The 20,927-nt window shown below is 29.8% G+C and overlaps 1 protein-coding gene across 2 annotated transcripts in view; it reads right to left on the bottom strand.

The window, feature by feature from the left end:
• Nucleotides 1-318: 318 nt before the first annotated feature.
• Nucleotides 319-20,927, bottom strand: part of LOC106465057 (probable ATP-dependent RNA helicase DDX46) — a 96,231-nt gene continuing 75,622 nt past the window's right edge. For both annotated transcript variants that reach the window (XM_013925253.2, XM_013925252.2), the window contains 8 exons: nt 18,138-18,365; nt 12,959-13,062; nt 11,298-11,460; nt 9,926-10,075; nt 7,586-7,849; nt 6,952-7,131; nt 1,339-1,530; nt 319-459 (listed from right to left, as the gene is read on the bottom strand). In XM_013925253.2, coding sequence (XP_013780707.1) covers nt 412-459; nt 1,339-1,530; nt 6,952-7,131; nt 7,586-7,849; nt 9,926-10,075; nt 11,298-11,460; nt 12,959-13,062; nt 18,138-18,365 — 1,329 coding nt within the window. In that variant the 3' untranslated portion in view covers nt 319-411. The remainder of the gene's footprint in view (nt 460-1,338; nt 1,531-6,951; nt 7,132-7,585; nt 7,850-9,925; nt 10,076-11,297; nt 11,461-12,958; nt 13,063-18,137; nt 18,366-20,927) is intronic.

Raw genomic sequence — 20,927 nt, 5'->3', positions numbered from 1 at the left:
CATTCATAAGAAAGATTACACTTACTGTCCACTGATGAGAAAAACCCTGAGGTTACTATAATAAGCTAAATCATAAATGACTCATAGTACTAATTAATACCTTGTCAAATATTTCTTTAAAAATCAAATAAAAAAAAGATGGAAGAATATATTGCAGAGTTAAGATATACTGTATAAAGGAAATTCATCTCTTTTAAACAGTTTTATAAACAATAAAAATATTAATTTTTGGCTAAAACTTGTTTTATTTGGAAGTGCTTCATTTTCATTTATTACATTTATGATGTTATGAATCTTAAGAAAATTCTGAGGAGTCAATTTTGAATGTAATACATTTTATACAATTGCTTACATGTGGAGATCACTGAATAAGATGATGATAAAAACAGTATTCCGGTGCACTTATGAAAACTATAAAACTTTGTAGCGGCCCTTGTTGATCGGCTGGTAAGAGTTTTGCTGAAAGAAAGGATTATTTTTAATTAGGTAGCAGTGAATGTTAATTAAAATAAAGATCAAAATACAAAATGTCTACTTTTTTAACCAGTAAAAAACTTTAAATATTCTTCTACAAATTATAATTAGAAGCTTTAAATCACTATTTTAAAGATACCAAGTTTATTTGTAAAGAATCAAAACAGACATTAAATTACCCAAAGTAGAATTTTGTTAAAATTAGTTAATAAATGACTATTAATTACTGTTTACACTGTTTCTTACTTATTTAATGTTAAACAGGGATGAATCCTCTATAGCCATGGCACTTGAAATTCGTTTGGACAGGATTAGAGTAACTTAATCTATGAGACCTTTTTCCCTTTATTAGCTACATTTTTGTGTGCCAGCATCATTTATACCTGATTCAATTCTATTACTCCTCAGGATCTCTACCAGCCTACCAACAAATTGAAATTATTTTAGGTAGGATTGGAGTAAATTAATCTATGAGACGTTGGGTGTGATCAAATACATCAATTGCACGGGTTTGACCTCCTGAGTTCAAAACTGTAATTAGATCTCAAATCAGTCAAGAAATGATGAAGCTATGAGCTAAAAGTTTGTGCTTGAAACACAAACAAACTCACAGCCATTCTATGAGCTGCTATGCTGAGGAAAAAAAAAGACTATTTATACTTACGATATAACAGCAATAATGATTAGTTATTTTTATTAAAGGATCTTTTTCACAGCTTATCTGCAATCAATTACACACGAAACATACACATTTTGAACAATACAAATAGATCTTTTAATTAAGTGCAGACAATGCAAGAAACTATTGTAATGTTTTACTAAATTGGGTTTCATTGAGTTGTTGTTTCTGAGAAGAATACTTACCATTTTGATGAGTTCTTCTTTGATGAGACGTACAATTTCAGACTTAGCTTTAGCCACTGCAAGTTCATTAGTGCTTTCAATTGCCAGATAGAGTTTGCGGTCACCATCTTTTGGATCTTTTCCAGGTGGGTAGTAGGAGCCTCGAACAGTAATTCCTGCTTCAGAATACTCACTAATTTGTGCTAGAGCTTCCTGAACAACAAGCAAACATCCAATTTGATGACTGATTTGTTAAAAATATATTTTTAACACTAAATTATGTTTAACACTATTAAATTGATCACTTTCAAGGAACTTAACACTGTGATAGTTACCTTTGTTTTGTATAAAGTAATCAGCTTAATATTTTAAGAAGCACTAAAACCATTAAGTAAAGTAAATCACACTATGATATTATTAACAGTGAAAACTATATTCCATCCAACAAAATAAAATAAAACGAATACTGTTCAACTCTTATACCAATTTGATGTTATAATGACAAACTAAGTCATTTTGTTTACACCTGGCCTTCTTAGTAGTGCACAATCAACTTGAAAGGATATTTATGAAAAAGCAAGAAGTTTCTAATATCATATTAGTATTAGGTACAATAACACAAACTACCTGAAATTAACTAGCTCTTCAAAATGAAAATTTCATCAATGCTTATATTTTATTTCTAAACTTGGTTAGTTAAAATATCTGTTTTCTTTTACACAAGTCTCCACTTTTGAAACAATAAAATGTACCTTGGATTGCCTAAAATGAGAAGATAGCCACAAACTTTATCTAATTACTCGTATTTTAGAGAAATTATTCATGTCTACTCTCACTGAACCACATGGATAATCAGCAGGTCTTGATACTTGTTAATAACACAGCCCTGCATTGGTTTTATTGTCTTCAAATTTTACAAGTTCTACAGTAATTCATGTACAATGAATCTGAAAATGATATCCATTTTTCTTCACCACGTACAGAATTTTCACAAAACATCATATGTACTTTTACATAAGTGAATCATTTTCATTGAAATCAGGTCACATTTTGTTATGCTTAAAATGTTGACAACCACTGACTATAGATTTTTCTTGACCATGTAGGAGTCTTATTGATCATTCTAGAACCCATAAGAAACACACTGCTAGTATGTAAACGGTTCACAGGCCTCATGACGTGTTATTTCTGGATAGTATTTGTTTGTTTGTGCATTTTGGAATAAAACTTGGGGACCAAGACAAATCATGGACTCTGCACAAAATTTGCACCATTTGTTTCAAAGAATTGAAACAATGGATTAAAGGTAAGAAATTGTCTTGTCCTTTTGGAGTTCCAATGGTTTAGCGTGAGCCTAGAAACCATTTAGGTGAATGCTATTTTTGCTCGTGTAATGTACAAGGCTACAACACTCGAAATAAAAAGAATTTTTTAACCAAACCTTCAATCTGCTACAAGACCTGTTTTTCATGGACCTGATGTATCTGTACCTACTCCACTAAAGACTCTTGATACAGTTCCATCTGATTCAGAATCTGATGTCAATAGAAATGATGATAGGGATTGTTTTCAACCTGAAAGGTCTGGTGAACCACAACTTTTTTACACAAGGTGAACTTAATGACTTGGTGAGAGATTTGGGCTTTTCAAAGGATTCTTCAGAGATTTTGGGGTCCAGACTTCGGGCTAAGAACTTACTTTCTCCAGGGATATCATTTTACTGGTACAGAAATCACAAGAGAGTTTATACCATATTCTTACAAGAAGGCTCACTGGTTTATTGCAACAATATTGCTGAATTAATACCGATGCTAGGAGCTGCAGTCTATGAAGCAAGTGAATGGCAATTGTTCATTGGTTCCTCCAAAATAAGTCTAAAGTCTTCACAATAGCAACACATATGCATCTCTTACTATTGCTCAATCGGTTCACTTGAAGGAAACTTATGAAAATCTCAAACTTCTTTTAAATAAGGTCAAATACAAAGAATAGGTTGGCTACTTTGTGGAAATTTAAAAGTTCTTTGTATGTTGTTGGGTGAACAATCCGGTTATACATAGTTTCCATGTTTTTTGTGTGAATAGGACAGCAAAGCATGAAATCAGCACTGGATAAAGAAGCAATGGCTACACAGAGTCAGCCTGATACCAGGATAGAAAAACATTGAACATGAAAGTTTGGTTGACAAAAAGAAATTTCTATTACCTCCACTTCATATAGAACTAGGCTTGATGAAGCAGTTTGTAAAGACCTTAGATAAAGATGATGACTGTTTCATACATCTATGTGGACAACTTCCAGTTCTTTCAGAAGCAAAACTTAAAAAAGGGATTTTTTTGGGCCTCGGATTAGGAAAGTGACTTCAGATAAAGTTTGAAGGGACAATGAGGAAAGTTGAAAAAGAAGCATGGATTGCCTTTAAAGATGTTATTGACAAAGTTTTAGGAAACAATAAGGACCCAAATTATGAAAATATTGTCAATAACATGCTCGATAAATTCAAAGAGTTGAGTTGTAATATGAGCTTGAAAGTTCATTTCTTACACTCACATATTGGCTATTTCCCTGAAAATCCTGGTGCCATCAGCAAAGAAAAAGGGAACAGGTTTCATCAAGACATCATGGAATGTGGAACATCAGCATAGTAGCTAATTACTACTGGTCATTGAAACAAGATGCTCCAGATGCAATACATAAAAGAAAGACCACAACATGTAGTTTTGAGATTAAAAGATGTAGATTTCACACAAAAAAGATCAGGATGAATGAGGATGCACATTCGTTTGACATTGATTTTCTTCAGATTGTTTGTATTTTTGTTAACAAACATAATAACGAAAAATGTTCATTGCAGTAAACAAAATAATAAGTTGATATAAGTAAGAGTATTATTTTGCAGAAAATTCCAGAGACCTGAGTGATCAACATATAAATAGTGGCAACCAAACAAAGTCAAGTGAAGTGAAAAAAAAGTTTATTCAGAGAAAAGTTAGAAAATGTGAAGTTAGCCGATGTGTGAGTGATTAGCTTTAAGAGGCGATATTTTAAAGTGAGTTTCACAGTTTAATACAGATAAGGAGAATAATTTGTCTTGTCAAAGGGTGTTCTAAAGTAACTGAACCCATCTGTGTGGACTTTGATGAAAAGAGAACAATTATTTAAATCTTAGGATACAACTGTGGTAACCAATGGGGTAGCATAAGTGAATTATTTACTGATACTATTGTGATAAGAGCAGAGAAAAATAGTTTGTCTTGTCAGTTGAATTCTAAAGTAATTGAATCAGCCTAAGTGGACTTTTGACTAGAAAAAGAGAACTATTTAGAGTTTGAGATACAATTGTGATATCCATAGTGTAATGAATATTTGTACATACATTTAACTGCTTTGAATATATTCTTTTAAAACAAGTGGATTGTGTGCTGTACATTTATTGTTCGAATTTATTGTCCACAAGTCACAGGCACCTACTGTAGAAGAATCTTCTGCCCACACATATATTTAAAACCCTAACAGGTACATAGTTTCTGTTTAATTTTTTTTTAGTTTAGAAAGTTGATGGTACTTTTGAAATATAATTTTAAAAAAAACAGGCTCATTTATTCATTGATTGTTTCATTAATATTTCTCAGAAGCTTTCCTGTGATAAAACAGCTTTGGTTGATTTCGATTGGACTACAGATTTTTTATGATCAAAATAACACAAAAGGACTTCACTTTTCAATGTATATTGTTTCACCAAGGATGATTCTACCAAAAAAAGTTAATATTTCTATTATATAAGGAGCTTCTGGTAACAGACTTTAGATTTCCAAGTTAAACAACTCTAAAGCATAAAGGAAAAACAATGTTATCTATAGGTTGGATTTTTTTTATGCTTATGAATTTTATATTAGAGAAACTGAATAAAATTAGATAGTATAGAAATCTCCACCATCTCTCCTGTGCTTGAAAATAAGGATGAAACTGGGCATAAATAAGATAAATTGGAAAATGTGTAGTATCACAAAAAAAGATACAAACACTGACAGTCTTAAAAATGTTAAAAAATATTCCAATAAAACTTTTCATATGAAAATATATTTAAACAAAAATTAATGTTTTTGTATTTTAAAACATTTTACAGCTATTTAAAAGACTTTTTAGCTATTAATTTATCAGATTCAGCAATGATATGACATAAGATCATTTGTATGAACTTACTGGGCTGTACATCCTATTTTATCACCCAAGAAATCCATGCTAACATTAAATAGTTTGTCTTCTTTCTTTTTCATAACCAAATTTTTAAATGTTTAACACAATGATTCTAGAGAGGAGTTTATCAAATAAGCCAACAATAATCTGCTAAAGGAAAATATTTTTTTATACAAGTGAGTACTGAAAATACTTTAATAAAATGAAACCAAATCATGATATTTTTTTCTAGTTTAATCTATATCACATCTCATTACAAAAGCTAAGAAAATTAAAGGTATCAAATAACTTCTGTGAACAAAATACACTAATTTCCTTTTCATGCCAACAAACTTGAAATGAGACTTAAAAGCTCCCTGAATGTTTTAATATACAGTAAATACTTTTTTAAAATTATAAACTACAGTACATGTACTATCAGATCAGTTGATAGTTTTTAATATATTACAGTGTTCAGTATGTCTAATACTAACTTGCCATATTACCTAGTTAACCAATGTAGTGTTATTCTTCCAACCCATACCTTTGTTGTGACATATTACCTAGTTAATAAATCTACTGTTATCCTTCCAGTAGATACCTTTATTGTGACACATTAGCTAGTTAACTAATCTAGTGCAATTCTTCCAATAGATACCTTTATTGTGACACATTAGCTAGTTAACTAATCTAGTGCAATTCTTCCAATATATACCTTTATTGTGACACATTAGCTAGTTAACTAATCTAGTGCAATTCTTCCAATAGATACCTTTATTGTGACACATTAGCTAGTTAACTAATCTAGTGCAATTCTTCCAATAGATACCTTTATTGTGACACATTAGCTGGTTAACTAATCTAGTGCTATTCTTCCAATAGATACCTTTATTGTGACATATTATCTAGTTAACTAATCTAGTGCTATTCTTCCAATAGATACCTTTATTGTGACATATTATCTAGTTAACTAATCTAGTGCAATTCTTCCAATAGATACCTTTATTGTGACACATTATCTAGTTAACTAATCTAGTGCTATTCTTCCAATAGATACCTTTATTGTGACATATTATCTAGGTAACCATTCTAGTGCTATTCTTCCAATAGATACCTTTATTTTGACATATTATCTAGTTAACCATTCTAGTGCTATTCTTCCAATAGATACCTTTATTGCGACATATTATTTAGTTAACCAATCTGTGGTTATCCTTCCATCACTTACCTTTACTGTGATATCTTACCTATTTAACAATTGTGGTGTTATTTTTCTAATATATAAATATTTGTTGTGGAATATTATACTGTTAACAAATCTAGTGTTATTTTGACAAGTTATACCTTTGTTGTGATATATTATCTAGTTAACCAATCAAGTGTTATTCTTCCAATGCATACACTTGTTGTGACATATCATCTAGTTAACTAATCAAGTGTTATTTTTTCAGCCCATACCTTTGATGTAACTTTCCATCTAGCCTGTTGAGGAAAATCATTTATCTCTAATTCTTCTTCATATTTCTTGAAGGTTTCTGCTTCTAACTGCTCCTCATCCTTATCTTCATCTTCAGCTTTAGGCTGGTAATTGAGTTTGGCATGGAGTTTTTCAGCTCGTTGTTCTGCCAGAGTTTTGGCCTGATATTATGTGTAAAAGCTGATGTCATTTTCATTATTTTTTATAAATCTCAATCTTCTACATTTAAAAGACTGGTAACTGTCAATAATACTTCATCACACTTGTGGCTAATATGCTGTAAATGAAGAGGGGGTTTTAACATCACAAGTGCAATGTATTATTATTATAGGTTTTGAATATTATTGGCTTAAATCTCAAAAGAATTTCAGCTAGTTTTATAATTAAAACAAAAATGTAACTAAAATCTTACAAAAAAAAAAAAAACTGAAGAAATGTAATACCAAAGGGTTTAATGTTTAAAGTTAAGTCACTATTTCAAAACTCTTCATATACATTTTTAGTGGTTAATTTTATATAATTTTTTAAAGGTTGTAATAGAAATGAAGAGTATTAATAGTAAAAAACAAAAATAATAATAAAAAATGAAAGGGAAAATCTATGTAGATGCCTTACAGATATGAGCGGAGTTGACATTTGTCCTTTAAGAACAGCCTCAGTAGCTTGCTGTGTTGCACCTTTAGGATCCAAACCAAAATTCTTCTGAAGATTGATGCGAGATGCAAGACGTTTAGCCAGTTCTAGCTTTTCTGCACTGCCAGCAGAGGGCCCAGTGATTGTTGATAAATTACCAGCTGTTGTTATCTGGGCTAGCTGAGCCATGGTGACTTCCTTCACTCTTTTCTTTGGTGCCAGTAATGTTTCAATTTCTTGGTCAATCTACAAGATATAAATATAATAATAACAAAAAGTATTAAATCCAAAAGATTACTTTATTCAAGAACGTGGTTCAGTAGCAGCTGTTAATGCAATGTTATTGTTCTTTTTTTGAATGGGTGAAATGCTTTCTCTTCCTGAGTGAGGACTTCTGAATGTTTCTTAATACATCTTCAAAGACACAAGGTCTTTTTACATACAAAACAAGTACAATGATAACCTTTAAATAACTGATGCAGTTGATAAAGAGTGTTTCATAATTTTGTCTTATAAATAGATGCATCTAGGCCTAATCTGCAAAAAAACCTTTGTCATGAATATTGTGAAGTCTATTTTGAAAACAAAAATGATATATATATACAATGTTATTCAGAATCTTTCAACAGCAAGAGTGCTAATAGGGCCATTTATGTTCAACAATTTCCTTAAATTTTCACTGATGAATGGCAAAGGATAATAGTTACCTATAAGCACTTACCTGATATTGAAAGTTCATTTTTAAAGTAAGAAAAATTACAAGCTAGGTGATAAGCTTTCAAGATCAAAATATTAAGTCACATTAAAAACATTCAGGAACAAACCAATCAAACTTCTATACAACCTAGTGTGAATTTTCTTGTGACAGCAATCAATACTGAAACCAGTCTTCAAATAAGTTATTCTAATATAATTACGACAGTGTACCCAATTCTGAATGAGCATTAGACTGCCTCCAACATGATTTATGAAGATAAATTTTGAAGTCTAGCATTACAAACAATAAGATTTTATAACGTCTTCTAATACTATGCATAGAAACATTAAATTGAAAATAATAAAAATATTCAATGCAGAATAATAACATTTATACTAAAAACAAACAAAGGAACTGCAATACAAAATATCTCAGTACAAGTCTGAATAACTATAAAAGATATAAACAGATTAATTTGATGTGTAACAATTACACTAATAATGTGAAAATGACTGTAAAAAAATCTAATTTAGTCCCATGCTGCTTTTGCACACATAAATGATTGTTACTTAAAATTAAGATACAAGAAGCAACAACAGGAATATACTTATAATAGATTAGACTGGCAATGATGGGGTATTAAAATTTATGTCATGTATTAATCAAATTGTAAGAAAAAGATTTGATATAATAAAATTAAATAAACAAATAACACATATTTCCTCTACAGAGGAATGGTTTAAGTGTGAATGATTACAGCTACATTATGTGTGTGACAAGGTAGTAGCCTCATCAACGTGCAGTTGCTTACTTTTAGTAGGATACAACGAACTAGTTTTAACCACACATGTGAAATATGCATTATTTTTTATAAACAAAGACTACTTCAAATAATCACACTTTCTAAAACAAAACATGCCCCAGAAACCTTCTAATGCTTTCTTACATGCCTTATTTTTCTGATGACTGACTATGATGCTCTTAACATCTAATTCTATTCTGAGAGACATATTTGATGTCATTAATATGTAACTGAAACAATGAATTTTTACAATGTAACATAGCAATGGCTTTACTTCTCCTATATACAAGAATTTACCCAAAGATGCTTGTTTTATTGCAAAAAAAATGTCATTTTAATTTATTGCTAGTTGAAACCATTATATCTTAGTTTATCGCATAGTTTTTACCAAGCCATCAATATTTCTAAATTATCAAGTCTATAAAGCTAAAAATCAAGAAAACTGTTTTCTACATAACTTGATGTATGATTTAAAAGTATGTATTTTAACCAAATGCAAAACCAATATCCCATTTCATTTTCATGGATGCTACAAGCAAGGTTGTTGTCTGCTAAGATATCTACCTGAAATTAATGCAACTTTACTATCAAAAGTTTCTTTAGAATTTCAAGTAAATAACTTTAGTAATCACGGAGACTTTGAGATTATTGTGACAACTTTAAATAATTGCCTCTTCAACAATGCCATTGTAAATCTACAATAAAACTAAAATGTGTATAAAGTTCCAAAGAGCTCACACACAGATGTTTTGCTATTTCACTCCTTATAGTCTCTTTATTACGAAACACTTAAAATAATAAACAAAGTAAAAATTCAAATTACATCAGCTTCTGCATCCTCATCATCAGAATCTTGTAGACCTAAAGCTGCTTTTTGAAATTTCTTCTTTTCATTGGCCAACTGTGCTTCTGCCTCATCAAATTTGAACCCTTTACCTGAGAACCCACTACTGCTTTTTACTTTCTTTCCTTCCTAAATGTAGATGTTCATAATATTAACAAATGCATAAAGTTTTTCTAAATACACTGGTGTGGGAAAACCAAAAAAATCATGGATAACAGAAACAGAGGATAATCAAGGCACTAGTGTATCTCATTAGTTAGTCCATTGTTTAATCTAAGTAAAATATTCTCAATATATTTAATTTACTTGTTTTAATTTATAATATTTTGAATGAAATGTTAAAGAAATTTTAATTTGTATTTTGTGTTTTTTTGTATACTATGTTTCTGATCACTAATCAAATAAAGTTAACCAAGCTACCAATATTTTGTATTTGTGTCTTAGTAGCTAAAAAATAAAAGAGACAAGGCTAGGCTTGAACCTACGCCAGATCCTTCATGCAAAAACCCCAAATATAATTCAATACCCAAACATTTGCAAAGAAAATTAATTTCTGAGCAGCAATTTCTCCAAAACACGTGAATTATTGTCTAGAATTGTAATAGCACAATTATTTTGAGTATATATGGGGGAAAGAAAAAACAGTGGATAATCAAGGATCTCAGATAACAGAGATATGGATAATTGGATATGGATGACTGTAGTCATTGTCCTTTTCAGTGGTGGAGAGGATGGGGGGATAATAAAAAGAACTATACTGTTGGCTTTTCCCATACAACTTAGATATATATATAATTTCATACATAATTTGAACACATAAATTACTGGTTATTTGTAAAATATTTTTTGAAGGAAAAAATTCTGAGTATTGTAAATAAACATATATATAAAATTACCTGTATCAAAATATTCAATATTTTACAGATTGAACAAACATATTTCCTTGCTGTAAAACAAATCTAAGAAAGTATTTAAAAAACAGAAGAGGTTTCTGAATAAACTACACTAATTTTGTTTTGTAAATTCACCAGCTGTTTAATTACTATAACAAGTATTTGTTCTTAGCAAAATTACTAATTCAAAAGCTGTTTGCAATAGTTCACTCACAGAATAGTTCATTAAATCAATATAAAGACTGAACTATTCTCTTTTTAAATAAAGAGAGCACACGGGTTTAGTATACCAAAAAACTTGCTACAAAACAAATCTAAGTTATTGAGAGAAAATAATATCACTGAATACTGAAAGTGTGTGGATAAGAAATGTACTTTCCAATTAGAACATGCAATGCTTGCTTAAGAAGTAATGTGAAACATTTTATATAACTCTTTATATCTATATAAACTCTTACTGCTTCCTGTTTGACTTTATACATCTCCCAGAGTTCCTGAACATTAGCTGGAACTGGGTTACCAGACAGTTCTAAAGCCCTGATAATATCACAAGCATAACGACCCTGATCTGGAGTGATGAATGTATAAGCATAGCCTTTCTTTCCTGCCCGTCCTGTACGCCTGTTAAAAATTAACTATCTGTTACACATGTAAAGTAGATGCAAGTAAATTTTCTACTACAGTAAAACATCATACTACCAAAAATAAAGCTAATCAGTTCCTGCTACAATATAACACAGTATCATAAAAAAGTGGTAGTCATTAACTTTATTTTAAACTTATGCAAAATAATACCAAAAATAAAATACTGATAATTATTTAAGTATGCCCTTAATTCCTCACAACAAGCTAAAAATTATATTAAAATATCTTTATTAGAGCTATCTGGAAACCATACCTTTATAGATAATTATGTTTTTAAAACTTTTAGTAGTTAAATGCTTTTGAATTAGTTTTAGAAAAAAAGACCACCTTATTGTTGGAGAAACTAGAAATGTCATGATAGAGAAAAATGTTTTTATATTAAATCTAGGCATTACTTTCTTATTCATTGTCAAATTTAGTGAATACTTTCATTAAATAAACAAATGTTTTGACAGAGTAATTCTTTTATAGATTTTATTTATTGAGAAATACGTAAATAAATGCATTTCTTCAGGTATAACAGTTCTTACAAACCTCTTTGTTGGTCTATTTAAAACTATTCATACAACAGAAGATTTGGTCTAGTTTAAAAAAATATGTATATACTATTTGAAGCACGTGCCCAACATTTCTTTCATATAGATTGAAAATCAATTAAGTGTAAGCATAACATTTAGAAAAACTCACAATGGTGATCTCAAATATAAATATATTAATAATAACCTAGAAAAGTGTAAGGAAGTATTTGATAAAATAACTTGCAAGTTAACTGTGAAATCCTTTTCTTTGAAGACAATGCTTATTGTATTAGCAATTAATAAAATAATTACAAGAAAACAGTAACCAATTTAACCTCAATTCATTGGTTTCCTAGATATTGTTTATGGAAATATAAGTAGTCAAAAGTGAAATTAACAAAACTATGAATATTATATATGAAACATAAAATCTGGTATTTCAACACATCTGCATAAACACAATCACATCTGCTACATGCATCATTGTGTAATAACATAAAAGTATATGCATTCTCCCATAAAATATCCATAAATTTCCATTTATTTACCTGGAGAACTGCAATGCTTGAAATCTTCAGATATTTTTAATACCTCATATATCAATTAATTAAATAACTATCTTAGTGCTCAAGATCACTATTTATTTCAATTACTTAATAATTACCTGGTGATGGATAGAGCATAACTTTGGACTAAAATGTGTGATTAGGCATCACAACAAGTATAAATTTGTACTGAAATACATAGAGGAAATATGATTTATAACTAGTTCCTAAACAAAAAATATACAGGTATTTAAGAAACCATACATACTAATGGAATATTCTATTCAGTTTTACTTGAAACAAGCATACAAGAAAGCTACCAGTTGTGCTTTATAATCTTATTGAACATTACTATTTGTACAAGTCCAGAAAAATCAGTGTGGTACTTTCATTGATACACATATGACTTACCCACATCTATGAACATAGTCTTCATAGTGGTTAGGACAATCGTAGTTTACGACTAGTATTAAATGTTTGACATCCAATCCTCTTGCAGCCACAGATGTAGCAATCTAGGTATATAAAATTACTTCAAACTGAAAATTGTGGTGTTTAGCAAAAATATAGGATTTAAAAAACAAGGAAGTTCTACCTTACTAAATTGGTCAGAAAGTAAGGTTTAATCCTACGTGTATGTTATCGATCCTTTGAAGTAAGCCCTATTGAAGAATTAATGTTTACAATAGATTTTATACTTATAAATTTATGTATCTTCATGAAATTTGATAGGTTTTTAGTAAACATTACAAGTATCTTGTTCACTTTTAATAAAGTATTTCTAAATACTTGTCTGTATTTACTTTAATCAGTCTGACTCAGACTGACTAGGTGATTTTCATGTTAAAAATAAAAATACCTTTTCATCTTATAGTTTTCATATTTCATTTACATAACCTCTAGAACCTCATAGATGAATATCAGAAGTTTTGGGTAAAGCTTCATATTTTATCAGTTATTTTCTCTATGTTAACACTATACAGGCTTGGTCCATTTCATCAGCCTTGTAACTATCACAAAAAATATTAAGTAAACCCTTTTTCTTTCAAGAGTTACTGCAGATTTTAACACAAAATTACAATTATTTATCCTATAGAGCCTCCAATTTTAACAGTTTACATCTGTTTTTGTTTAATTCTATTGTTTTACTGCTCTTTGAGTCAGGTCACTACTTTCAATAGCAATAAATCATCCAGTGGTAGTGTGGAGAGTTTAGGGTAAACAAAATTTCAGGTTAATTTATACAACATCTATGTATTGTTCCTCATCATACCTTGAGGAGAAAAAATTGTTTTTTATCTAACCTAATAAGTTTTCATTTGTTACATTATAATTTCTTTTGTTAAAAAATGTATATTAATATATAAAAAACAAGGACTTCATTATTTTTCTTCTCAAATGTCAGTCTTCATTAACCCTAATTTTTTCTCACTGAAATGGTTGTCCAAACAATAATTCAAAATAAAAACAAGAATTCAAACAGTAAAACAGAATGATTCAAAGCTACTATAATCTATTTGTTTTTTTAACTGACTTATAAAATGGTTTAAAAATTTACATTACTTACTGGAACACTGGCAGTAAAATCTGCTTGGGAAATAGTACCTTTTACCAAAATAACTTAATATAAAGATACCATAGTCATCTATTTTACAAAATAGCTTTTCTATTGATTATAAACATGTACCAATGACAAGTGAGTATGAGTAAATAAGTATTTTCAAAAGTATGAAAGGTTAGGAGGAGCTTCTTGTGTGGGCATCACAAATTTATCAATAGATTAGAAAATAAAGAAGGCATGACATTCTTATTTTAAATTCTGGCCTTTCAATACCTATTGTTGGTGTATCAAATTGGAGAAAATTCTAAAAATCATATTAGGGAAGAAAAAATCTGATACAGAGAATTCAGAGCAAACAGACAAAACATGTAGAATGAAGATTGAGAATTTATTTAATTAAATACTTGTTTAATATAAAAAAATTGAATTAGAAACTACATTTAAATGTAAAAGTATTCACATTCATTGATAACAAACTTGTTTATTTAAATTCTGAATCCAACTCTGTAAAAAACTCTGACGTGCACTTTGACCCATACCCATGCCAAAAACTGATCTAAACACAATTTTATGTACAAATAGGATTATTGTAGAGACCAAAGATCTAGCACTTATTTCTTAATATTATTTCAAACAATCTTCTTTTATAACAAAAGATTACTCTTTCAAGACAAATATTACATTCACATTTTAAATTTTGTAATCCTAGTTAAGCTCTTTTCTTCTCAGGGTGCATTAATTTGATGTACCCATTATTGGAAATTTCACAAACTAAGACTGATGACTCAAACTACTTGAAGCTTGATACAAACTTTCTAAGTATCAGACTTGTATGGGGGAAAAGAAATCATAGAATTTGATTTATCATTTGTATCAATTCAATTTTTAGCTTCCAAAATTATGTTATGGAATATTGTTACATCCAAAAAGTTCAAATATGTTACATTAAGAATTTCTAATTTTATGTTGTTTGCTTAAAACCTCATCAATGTATCCACAATTTTTTTTGCCAACAAAATTATAAATTTTCTTGTTGTACATACAACCACAAACATAGACAATGAAAATATTTGCTAAAACAGACAGACACTAGTAAATCATATATTTTTTATATTATTGATCAGAAAGTTACGTTTTACTTATCAACTCAGATTTAATTTAAATTATATTAATATATTTCTCTTTATTTTCATTTGGCCTTTGAAGAAGTTACACAAGCATTACAGAACACTTACATGATGAATAATTGTTTACATTGCATTAGACTATTATACATACCAACCCTAACTATACTTTCATGTCTTATTACAGAAAAATATTTCTATAACTTTCACCAAGCATAATATAAATTGAAACTAGTTTCAGTAGGAAAATAAATGTTAATAGATGCTGCAAGAAAAATGTTCACACCTCTATTTAGTTACGAATGATTTCTGAACACACGGTGTCCAATCTTCAAATCTTGTTACAAATGACTGGCAAGTTGTTTTAATACTCAAGACAATTTGCTATTATTTTACATAATTTTATCATGAAAGCCTATGATATACCGAAGTAATACATTAGTCACATACCCAACATTAAAAACCCAAAGGTTCATATCACTAATTATTATTATTATAGTCATAAATCATACAGAGTTCTAGCACTTCAAAGAATATCAAACACATATGTAACACAATGATTAAGGTAGTTTTGTATGTACAAAATAATGTTAGTAATTAACAACGAGCATACATCTCATATGAGACACAAATTACTACAAAACTATTGTTTGTTTGATTTTTGAAGAAAAAATAAGAAAAAAAAATTTAAATATTCATTCTGTACTGAAGTTATTTGCAGATAGGTCAGAAGAATTAACAGATTAGTTAATACTATGACATTCCCTTGGATGTAAAAACTCTTCAAATCCAAAGACATACATTATAAATAACAAGCCATTGGACTGGTTGAAATTATGGGGAATCTCTCAAAGGCAACAATCAAAAAAGTACAGCAATATTTCATGTCATTCTTTCATTTATAATAAACAAAATACATTACATTTATGAGTTATGTAAAAGGATTTATCAATTTGCATTTATCTCAGAAATAGACTGTTGTCTACAAAGAAATGCAGAAATCTGTGGATCCATAGACAATTTTCATGTAAGCTACAGACACTACAAAAACAAAAGCTTTGGGATTTTCAATTTCTATGATATTAACTAAATAACCATTATAGATTATTATAATATCATTTCTTTCTACACTATTCTCTGGCATGTAGTTTCTTGAAACACATCAGAATCATATTCTTTAACCCTATTGCCATGGGTATCCTATACTGCACATGACAAAGTTTTAGTGTCTTACATTACATATTTTATTTAACTACTTTTTGTTTATGTTATACCAATTAGTATAGCATACAATCTCAGCTAATAATCCATATTTTAATAGAATAAAATTTTAAGTTATTAATTCTATAAGGCAATACTAAAAAAAAATTCTGAATTTCCCTTAGTGTGACACATTTTCTTTAGGTATATTCTCTTCTCAATTTTATCCACCACCCCTTCAAAAAGTAATTAAACATAAATTACTCGCTATAAAATCGTCATTGCTCAGACAAACCATAATCTTTATAGCCTTCAATTTTGTTTGGTTATAGAGCTATCAAATAAAAAATCAGACCCCTCCTGCCACATCCTCTCTTTCAGGATTTGTTAATAGTTCTCTCTTAGATTTAATTATATATTACTTATAACCAATAGAAAGCCAAGGTTTTCATCTATCAAATGACATATTTTAAAATGTGTTCTGAACAGAATATTGTCACCTTCGTTCAGATTACAATATTCATTCCAGTGGGAATGTTAACAACTTGCTTGGATGAATTTGTAATGCTTCTGATCATACAGTTAGAAAGCCAGAAAACTTTCGAGAGTTAGGGGAAATTGTCTACTTTTTATTAGTCTATGTTCTTTGGTGCATTATTTAATTAAATAAAAATAATTTAGTGCATTACTACCATTAGTATAAAAAAAGTAGGGTTAACTGTCAATGACAATCGAGAGAAAGAAAAAAGAAGACATGAGTAAGTACTTTATTTCTTGTTTTTCAAATTTATTCTTTATTTATTATTATAAAAGTAATTAAAAATGTAAAAATAGGGATCTTTATAGATTATTTAAGGTTAAATTAGGTAAAATAAATAATAATAACAATAGAAATATAATTAATGAAACATGCACGCGAGCAGCTCATGGGTAATGTAATTCAATAGTGTAACGTGAAATGCATGTTCCCCGAATAATTTACAACTTATAATGGCATGAATAGTAGTTAGACACAGTTGAAAATGTAATTATAAATAGATGTATACTGTTATGAGTTTAAAGTTTTTAGGATAAACAAATGTAGTTTTATGTTACAATTTGAAGTCATTCCCTAAAGAAAAAAGGGCAATTTAGATTTATTTGACTGATCCCATATAGAGATAGGGTAGAGAATATAACAGATAAAATATAAAGTTTTACTGAAAGAAAACGTTTGAAATGTATTTAGGAGGTTTTAGGGATTACACAAAGGAAATTTGAGATTTTTGAGATGAAGTATTTTTAATCTTAACATGAAAATTACTTTGCACACAAACTATTCAAAACAAATACTCAAGTTTTCATGGACAAATCTTTATTTTAGTTTATTAAAAATATTTCACTAAAAAATATGATTTTTTGTATGTGAAAGACTTATAATGTTAACTGAAAGTCTGCCAAATTTTGTGAATATACACACATTATACTGAAAGTTAGAAGTATCAAATCTATAAAGACTAAAGGAATACAAAGAGGTCATGTGGTCGGTCAAATTGACCAACCCCGTGTTGAGAGAGTTAACTAAATTTTAAATGTAGCAGTGTAATGGTGCACCTGAAGTGATAATTCATAACAGCATAGTGAAAGAGTTCAATTTACAAAAATTCCCATAACACACGACTATATTTAAGCAGATGCATATGATTCAAACTTTCACTTAACATACCAGAACACTAATCTTTCCAGCTTTAAAATCACAGATGGTGGAGTCCCTATCAAACTGGTCAATACCACCATGAAGAGCATGGCAATTGTATGATGCCTTGATGAGGTCACGTAGAAGCATATCAGCATGTTCTTGTTTGTCAACAAAGACTAAACAACTGCCTTCTTCCTGGTAAACACCCAATAACTCTAACAGTTTTAGAAACTTCTCTTCATCTTCAAGAACCACCTACATATAATCAGAAATACAATGCAAAATGAAAACTATTTTCGGGAGATATTATGGAGTTTCCAAAAATACATAAGAAAAATTATAGCACATGTTAAGTTCAAAATAGTGACTGACACTCATATAACAACAGTAAATACACTTTTCAGAATGTACTTGTTCAACAAACAATACCATTAAATATGCTTTGTATATCTAGGCTATGTACGTTGCTTACCTGATAACAACAGATTAGTTATCTTTTTTCGGAGATGTATATGCTGCTGCTGCTGATATCATGACCTTACATCAAGTAATTTTCTTAAATTTTGATATAAAAAAAAAACTTACTAAAACAATTTCATGTTCCATCCACATTTCACTAAATCACTAGTTCAATATACCTGGTCAAAGTCAATATCATCATTAGGTTGACATCCTCAGATGACACAATTCTTTAATTTTTGTACTTTTTTGGGGCTAACAGTACAATTTTAGAGAGCATTTCAAAACTCAGAAAGTAAAGGACCACTACAAGCAAAAGAATGAAGAAAATTAAAATCAAGTTTAAATACAGGATTGTCTTTAGAATTGATTTTATTGAAGTTTCTAACAAGGAACTGTTACATAATTCATTATTAAAATTGTACTGTTTCAAAAAATAAGATTTAATGGATTCAGAAAAATATACCTTTCATGTAGAGACATCATATATCTATATTTAACTATATCATGAAGTGGAAGAACTGTGCTATTTTAAAAACTTTCACTGAGTGGGAGAAAGTACTGTGTAACAATTTCTTATTTTGTGTTTCATAAAAACCAATGTACTTTCATAAGTGCCTTATGCATGATTTTTTCTAAACTATCCTAACATTTTAAGTAGTTAAGCTTAAAAGATTTATTAAAAAAGTCTCATTTTTATGAAGAGCTGAGTGTAATACTTTTAAGTATGACATTACATTTTTATCTCATGGTTTAAACCTCGTCAGCCCATAACTCGTATCACCCTGTATTCCCTTTGTCATTGGCTATTTCATTTACAGGCAGAGCCCAATTGATGACTCACTGTAAGTTAGGTGCTAGTGATAGACGAGTGCAGTGTTTCAGTTTGTGAAGATTTTGTAACATTACAAAATTACAGTGATTTCAAATATTGATACTACTTACCCATGAATCGGTGGCTAAAACAAGGAACTTTAAAGTGAAAAACAAGTTCTTCTGATATATTAACTGAGGCTGAAGTTGGACCACTGCAGCACTTTACTGCTGAAATATTGGAAAATGATCTTTCCAAAATGAAGCAACTGTCACTCAAATCAACTGAATTAGCAGCAAGTAATAAGAAACACAAGTATGACAAACTATTTGTCTTATGGATTTATGTGCATTGGAAATAAAGACGCTTTTGAGGCTTAGTGCAATAAAATATTATCCAACAATTTTGTGGCACCTGCTAAACTGCAACAACATTTGGAAACAAATCATTCCAAATATAAAGATAAATACATCAGTTTTTTCAACATATAGGTTAATGCATATACAGACTGCAAAACCTCACTGTTAAAAACCGTCAAAACAGACAACAAAAATGCAACACAGGCATCTTACAAAGTAAGCTATTTCAGTGCCCTCATAGGAGAAGCATGTACATTGGGAGAAACCTTCATTAAACCTTGCATGAATTTAGTTTGTTTGAAATTAAGCACAAAGCTACACAATGGGCTATCTGTGCTCTGCCCACCACGGGTATCGAAACCCGGTTTCTAGCGTTGTAAGTCCGCAGACATACCGCTGTGCCACTTGGGGGCCCTTGCATGAAAGATACTATAAAATATATGCATATTCATTACAGCTAGATGACATGTCAGGGCTTGCAGTATTGCTGGTATTTGTGCCATACATGTTTAATAAATCTATTGAGGAGGATCTGCTCTTATGTGAATCTTTGCAAAGCAACACAACTGATGAAGAAATATTCAACTGCATTAACAACTTCGTGAAAAGATATGAAATTAGTTGGGAAAATGTGTTAATGTGTGTAGTGATGATACCAGGGTAGTGGTTGAGAAAACAGCAGGTGTTGTAACATGGATCATAACAGTGGGACCAGGCTGCGCTAGCTGTCACTGTGTTCTCCACAGATAAGCACTTGCCATTAAAAGTATGCCTAAGTTTCTTAAAGATGTGCTGGATGAGGCAGTGCAAGTTATCAATTGTATTAAAACTTGACCACTGAAATCCAGACTATTTAAAATTCTGTGTAAAGAAATGGGTATCAGCACACAGCTCTGTATGGAGGTTTTTAATCTCTGTATATGGAGGTTAGGTGGTTGTCGCAAGCTTGTGAGACTTTATTCAGCTTTATTGTGAATTATCTTGACTATTAGATTGTTTGTTAAATACCTCATGGCTTTTGAGACTTGTGTATCTTGCAGATATCTTTAAAAAACTGAATGAAGTGAATTTGTTGCTGCAAGGAAAGGATGTTACCATTTTTTATTGCAATCTTAAACACCTCAATCAGACCCCCCCCCCACCCCTTGTTTTTTCAGAGGAAAAAAATTTAAAAAATTCAACTTT

This window comes from Limulus polyphemus, unplaced genomic scaffold (assembly GCF_000517525.1).
Source record: "Limulus polyphemus unplaced genomic scaffold, Limulus_polyphemus-2.1.2 Scaffold1821, whole genome shotgun sequence".
NCBI classification, from domain to species: Eukaryota; Metazoa; Arthropoda; class Merostomata; order Xiphosura; family Limulidae; genus Limulus; species Limulus polyphemus.
Note: the sequence above shows the minus strand (reverse complement) of the source record. Positions and strands in the feature narration are given on the sequence as shown.